Source organism: Geospiza fortis, unplaced genomic scaffold, assembly GCF_000277835.1.
Source record: "Geospiza fortis unplaced genomic scaffold, GeoFor_1.0 scaffold14, whole genome shotgun sequence".
NCBI classification, from domain to species: domain Eukaryota; kingdom Metazoa; phylum Chordata; class Aves; order Passeriformes; family Thraupidae; genus Geospiza; species Geospiza fortis.
Genome location: NW_005054512.1, coordinates 112517 through 119089, shown reverse-complemented (window position 1 = coordinate 119089; position 6573 = coordinate 112517). Strand labels below are relative to the sequence as shown.

The 6573-nt window shown below is 58.1% G+C and overlaps 2 protein-coding genes across 3 annotated transcripts in view; one reads left to right on the top strand and one right to left on the bottom strand.

Moving 5' to 3' along the window:
* Window positions 1–737: 737 nt before the first annotated feature.
* Window positions 738–4228, top strand: BYSL (bystin like). 2 transcript variants are annotated; one of them, XR_004082551.1, is made up of 6 exons: window positions 738–884; window positions 996–1129; window positions 1268–1428; window positions 1979–2081; window positions 2956–3766; window positions 3798–4228. XR_004082551.1 is itself a non-coding variant. In XM_005428892.2 (5 exons), exons 1-5 carry the CDS (start codon window positions 768–770, stop codon window positions 3302–3304), a joined length of 864 nt encoding a protein of 287 aa, XP_005428949.1. In that variant the 5' UTR covers window positions 738–767; the 3' UTR covers window positions 3305–4228. The 2 variants fall into 2 exon arrangements, 1 of the variants encoding a protein (XP_005428949.1); XM_005428892.2 differs by having other exon boundaries at window positions 2956–4228.
* Window positions 4229–4864: 636 nt separating this feature from the next.
* CCND3 (cyclin D3) overlaps window positions 4865–6573 on the bottom strand; it is an 11018-nt gene continuing 9309 nt past the window's right edge. Inside the window, 1 exon segment of the mRNA XM_005428891.2 lies at window positions 4865–5791. Within this exon segment, the coding sequence (XP_005428948.1) occupies window positions 5633–5791 (159 nt within the window). The 3' untranslated portion in view covers window positions 4865–5632.

Below are 6573 nucleotides of genomic sequence, written 5' to 3'. Positions count from 1 at the left end.
GGATGGCGGCGGGGACGGGTTCGTGGACGCGCGGCTGTCCCGGCGCATCCTGGAGCAGGCGCGGCGGCAGCAGGAGGAGCTGGAGGCCGAGCACGGCCCCGGAGCGCCCGCAGCCCCCCGGCAGCGCAGCGCGGTTCTCGGTGAGCCCCCGGTGAAAAACGCCAATCACTTGTTTTTTCAAATTTTCAGAGTTTAATAGTAATAAAATGGTTATGAAAAATAGTAATACAATTAGAGTAATAATAATTTGGATAATTTGAACTGGGACAATATGAGACAATAGAGACTAAGAGTTACGCAGTCTTTGGGTACCTTTTGGGTCCGGGTACGTTTTTCTGGGAAGCACGAGCCCGAAAAAGGACACCCGTTAACAGAGGATTAATCCTTAAAAACAACAGCCTGTTGCATATTCATACACTTCATGCATGGTGCATAATTCCATTCAAACACAGGATTCTGTCTGGTCATCGTCAACTTCTTCCTCCGAATCCTAACAGCACCTTCGAGATGGGAAGAAGTTCGTTTCTTCTGATAAGAGAGATGGGATCCCATTGTGTCCCCTCCCTGCGACCCCCGATTCTCCCCCTGGTCCATGCACAGAGCCCAGCTCGCCCCCCTCCCTTGTCAGCCCCTGGCTCACCCCTGTCCCTGCCAGCCCTTTCTGGTCCCCCCTGTCCCCTGCCTGCCCCCCATGTCCCCTGCCATCCCTCCCGTGTCCCCCCTGACACTGTCCCTGCTGCCCCAGGCGCACGCTGGCCGACATCATCATGGAGAAGATCACGGAGAAGCAGACGGAGGTGGAGACGGCGCTGTCGGAGCTCTCGGGCTGCCCCATGCCCCAGCTCGACCCCCGTGTTCTGGAGGTCTACAGGGGTGTCAGAGAGGTGAGGATGGAACATCCAAACCCACAGCCACCACCCTGAGGTGACAACATGCTCTTGTCCCTGCTGTCACTTCCCCCAGTGACAGCCTGGCCCCTGTCCCTGTCTCTGAAGGTGCTGTCCAAGTACAGGAGTGGGAAGCTCCCCAAGGCGTTCAAAATCATTCCTGCCTTGTCCAACTGGGAGCAGATCCTCTACATCACTGAGCCAGAGACGTGGACGGCTGCTGCCATGTACCAGGCCACCAGGTAAGGTCACCTCAGGGACCCTCTGGCATGGCATTTTTGGGGTTTTTATTCCCATAACCAGAGCCAGATGTACAAAACACCAACCTGCCCATTTGGCCTCATTTCCTCACCCATCCCTTCACGCTTTGCTGATCCCAGGATATTTTCCTCCAACCTGAAGGAGAGGATGGCCCAGAGGTTCTACAACCTGGTGCTGCTGCCTCGGATCCGGGACGACATCGCCGAGTACAAGCGGCTCAACTTCCACCTGTACATGGCTCTGAAGAAGGCTCTGTTCAAACCAGCAGCCTGGTTCAAGGGTAGGGGTCCTCAGGGTCTCCTCTGGGGCTTGGCTGGCTCCCTGAGGGGCTGGGGGTGTCCAGGTGCTGCTGCAGGAGTGGGGGGTTCTCGGGGGAAGGGGCTGAGCCTGTGCATGGAGGTGGTTGGTGCCTGACTGTGGTGGTGCTCACAGGGGGCCCAGGACGAGGGAAGGGATGAGAATCTTGACTACTCCATGTTCAGAAAGCTGGTTTATTATTTTATGATATATATTATATTAAAAGTAAATGATGTATTAAAACTATACTAAAAGAATGGAAGAAGGGATTTCATCAGAAGGCTTGCAAGCAAGAAGAATGGAAACGAAAGTTTGTGTCTGACTGAGAGTCCAAGACAGCTGGGCTGTGATTGGCCATTAATTAGGAACAACCACATGAGACCAATCAAAGATGCACCTGTTGCGCTCCACAGCAGCAGATAATTATTGTTTTTCTTTTCCTCTGAGGCTTCTCAGCTTCTCAGGAGAAAAAATCCTAAGGAAAAGATTTTTCATGAAATGTGTCTGTGACACCTGACTGTTGCCATTCCCAGGGATCCTCATCCCCCTGTGTGAGTCTGGCACCTGCACGCTCAGGGAGGCCATCATCATCGGCAGCATCCTCAGCAAGTGCTCCATCCCCGTCCTGCACTCCAGGTGAGGCCCTGAGGGGCTGGGGAGGGAAAAGCTTTTCCTCCAGGGACCCTGGGAAACTCCTTGGATCCCCCCCTCAGCCTCTCCAGCCCCTCGGAGGTGGTGAGGGGTCACTCAGCTCCCTCTGGGGTTGAGGTTCAAGGCTCAGCTTTGTGCCTCAGTGCTCCACGGTGCAGTCCAGCTCCCCCTGACCCCTGTGGTCTTCCTCTGTCCCCATGGCTCCAGCCCCCGTGACTCTGTGCTCCATCCTTGGTCACTGTGGTCACTGCACCCTAGCCCCTCTTTTGTCCATTCCTTGGTCCCCGTGACTTCAACCCAGCATCCCCTGACCTGTGCCCGTTCTTCTGTCCCCATGGCTCTGTCTCCTGTCCCCTCACTTCTCCTGTGTCCCTGTGGATCTGTGCCCTGGGTCTTCACCCCCTCCTGTGTCCCTGTGACTCTGTGTCCTGACTCTAAGCCCCTCCCTGGTCCTCGTGGCTCCATCCCCTGACCTCTCCTGTGTCCCTGTGGCTCCATCCCCTGACCCCTCACTGTGCCCATGTCCCCTGACCCCTCACTTTTCTTGTGTCCCCATGTCCCTGTCCCATAACTCCTCAACTGTCCTGTGTCCCCCGTGTCCCCATCTCCTGACCTCTCACCGCTCCCATGTCCCCGTGTTCCTGTCCCCTCACCCCTCCTGTGTCCCTGTGACTCTGTCCTGACTCTGAGCCCTTCCCTGGACCCCATGGCTCCATCCCCTGAGCTGTCCCCTCACCTCTCCCATCCTCATGTCCTTGTCCCTTGACCCCTCACTTCTCCCATGACTCCATCCCCTGTCCCCTCTCCTCTCCCCTGTCCCTGTGTCCCACCCCCTGAGCTGTCCCTGTCCCTCCCTCAGTGCCGCCCTGCTGAAGCTGGCAGAGATGCAGTACAGCGGTGCCAACAGCATCTTCCTGCGCCTGCTCATCGACAAGAAATACGCGCTGCCCTTCCGCGTGCTGGACGCGCTGGTGTTCCACTTCCTGGCCTTCCGCTCGGAGCAGCGGCTCCTGCCCGTGCTGTGGCACCAGAGCCTGCTGGCCCTGGCCCAGCGCTACAAGGAGGACCTGTCCTCGGAGCAGAAGGAGGCTCTGCTGGAGCTGCTCAAGTTCCACAGCCACCCCCAGATCTCGCCCGAGATCCGCCGGGAGCTGATGAACTCCGGGACCAGGGACGTGGAGGGGGAGCAGCCGCCGGCCATGGAGTGAGCAGGGCAGGGCTGGAGCCTGGGATGCAGCTGGGAGCCCGGAGCAGGAGCATCCCTGCTGGATCCTGCTGCTCTGAGCGGTCACTGGGACAGGCTGTGCCCACAGAGCTGGACTGTGCTGCTGTCAGTGCCACCCAGGACGGGGACACTTTGGCTTGTTCCTGCACTCAGAAATAAAACCAGAGCCGTGTCACTCAATCAGGGCTGGCTCTGCCCCACATGCTCCCAGCCTGTCCCTGTCCCCAGCAGCTGCTGGAGCTCCTTGCCCAGGGGATTTTCCCAAACAAAGCCCCCCAGGGTTTGCTTCCTGAAGCCACAGGGCCACCGTCCTCACCTGGCCGTGAGCCACCTGCCTGGCGTGCTCCTGGCACTGTGCCCGAGTGCCACCTCTGCTGGCAAACCCAGGGGCGACTTTTCCACCAGGCTGCACTTCCCTGGGCCCTGCTGCCACTGTCACTGCCAGGTCTGTGCCCTGCTGCCACTGTCACTGCCAGGTCTGTGCCCTGCAGCTCTGGGCCACGGAGAGGAGCCCCTGCTGCACCCTGAGCTGTGCCCGGGGCAGCTGCCCCCTGTTGTCACCTCCGAGGTGCCCACACCCCTCAGCTTTTTCTGTGACTCGCTGATTTTATCTGATGTGAAAGAAGCCAGAGGCTGATGGGCACAGGAGGGAGCCTGGGCTGGCACAGAGCTCCTGGCGCTGTCCTGGCACCACCTGAGCTGCTCCCTCCAGCCTGCTGGGGAGAAGGTGCTGCCTCTGCTCCTGGGACACCACCTGCAGGAAGGTTTCAGCTCCACCACCACCCCTGAGTGTCCCCTCAGGGTCCTGCCTGTCCTCTCCCACTCCATCCTGGGAAAAGCAAGGCTGGAGCTCCCAAGGGATCCCCAGAACCAGGCAAAGATACAAGAACAGCACAGGGAAACCCTCAAGCCACCGTTTTTTGTGGGTTTGTTTTTTTTTTTTTTGGTTGTTGATTTGTTGGAGTTTTTAGTTCTTTGTTGGTTTGGTTCTTTTAAGCAGTTTCCTGTATCATAGTGGTTGATCTTAAGAGTAAAATTAGCCTGTCAGCCATTCAGTGTTTGGCATGGGACACCAAAGCTTGATAGCAGTGAACTTCTTTTCAAGTCAGTCAGTCTTGCTCGCAGGGGGCAGCGGCTCCGTGGCTTTCCGGACCAGGCAGGCTCGGGGAGGAGCAGCAGCCCCACCTTTTTCCGCCGGATTTTGGTGGGGCTGGTGCCATCCAAAAGGAAGATTTCGACCTCCTTTTCCACATCCCCCACGGGAGGACAACAGCCACATGTCCAGAGGTCCCCAGGGAGCAGCAGCAGATTCTGCCTCCCATCCCTGTGGAGTCTCTGGCTTCTCCTGGTTAATTCCACTCTGGATTTCTTATAGAAAAGCAGCATTAATTTTTTTTTTCCTTTTTTTTTTCTTTCTGTTTTACAAAAAATTTTTTTTTAAAAAACTAACAAGGATAAACAACAACAATACAAAAACGCAGTAATTGCTTTTCCAACTCATGTGCGCAGCAAAGTTTTCCACCCTCTCAGGAGGCAGCTCGGATCCACGTGGATTGAACACAGCTCCCTCCTGAGCACGATCTGAAATCCCTGCCTTGAAGAGTGGAGATGCATCCCAGACTATAGCAGCACATTCAAAGGTTTTCCTTAAATCCTAGTCTGATGCCTAAGCTACCAAAGGGCTCTGAGGAGAGTCTGCCACTGCCCAGGGAGCCAGGGAAGGGGCAAAGGGGGAAGGCACTTGTTTGGGAAGGAGAGGAGAGCAGCACCCAGGCCTGAGGAATGCCAGCTCTCCTCCCTCCCCTTTCCCAGCAGTGAACAATAAATTAAGCAGCCGAGGGGGACCCTGAACTCCTCCCAAGGCACGGACGGGGAGCGCGTCCCCAAAATTCCCACATCCAACAGCAAAACCAAACAAGCCCCAGGGCTCCTCTCCAAGCAGAAGCAGCTGCACGACTTCCCCTGGAGCTGTGGGAATGTGGCACGAAGCAATCAGGACCGAGGGGCCACCAAGCAGCTGCTCCCCGAGCCCCACAGGAGCTGGGGGTGACGAGGGTTCGGCTCCTGGCGGGGCTGGCTCTGTGATTTTTGTCCCTCACGGGGCTGGAAGTGGCCGTGAGCAGCCCGGAGAGCCAGGGAACACCAACACAGAAACAATTCCAACTTCATCCGGGCTCCTGCCCCCCGTGCCCTGGCACCACCTGCAGCAGCTCCAGGTGCCCAGCCTGGGAGGAGAGCTGGGTGGGCAGGGGGGGTGCAGCGAGCTGGGGGTGTCCAGGTTGGGGCTGGAGCTCTGGCCAAGGGCGCTTGGTCACAGGTTGACGTCGGTGACGTCCGTGGGGGTGCTGGTGGGCTGGCTGCCCGCGTAGGGCACCGCCTTGGAGCTGAATTCCGGCTGGGATTGGGATGCCTGCTTCAGGCTCTCGGCTAAGGCAGCCTCGATCTGCTCCTGACAGGCCTTCAGGCAGTCCTGGAACAGGGAAACACAGCGTGGGCATCAGATCCTGCTCCTCCTCCTCCTCCTTTAGGAACACCTCTGACCCCCCAGTGTCTGCCCAGCACCAAAAGGAGATTTTCTCCATTTTCGTCCCTCCCCAGGAAAAGCCCCACGCTCTGGTTGTTCTCCCTGCTGACCCCTGCTCCGCAGGAATGTTGTGTCCAGCAGAGCTTCCCAAAGTCCTGGAGCCAGGGTGTGGCTCCAGCTGGGTGACAAGAGCAGGCCAAACGTCCCAGATCCCGCCGATGTGGCTGTCCTTGGGACATGGATCCCCTCTGGCTCCCCAGCCCAGCTTCCCCAGAGCTGGGCACAGGAATTCTGCTGGGGCAGCAGGAGCCTCCGTGACCCCAAACCCACCCTACACCACCTCCCACCCACGCTGGGAGAACCACCGAGCTTCTCACGAGGTTTTCACCCTCCTGTCCCCTGTGTGACACCCCCGGGGGAGCCAGAGCTGGGGGACACGCACAGGAACCTCGCCAGAAATGCAAACCCTGCTCTGGTTTTTCCCCCACGAGCTGTCAGCAGGAGGAAACTCCCCCTCGGACACCCCTGGGGGCGCAGCCCAGCCCGGTGACAGTTTGCACCTCACAGGGACATTGTCACACCCTGAAATCTCTTACCAGGAATCCGCCCGGCAGTTCTTAGAAACTGACAGAGGATGTGGCGAGCGAAAATAGCAACGCCCAGCTCCCCCTGCCCGGCTCCCCTTGCCCGGCTTCCCGTCAGTGCAGCCTCCTCCTGCCCCGGCCCTG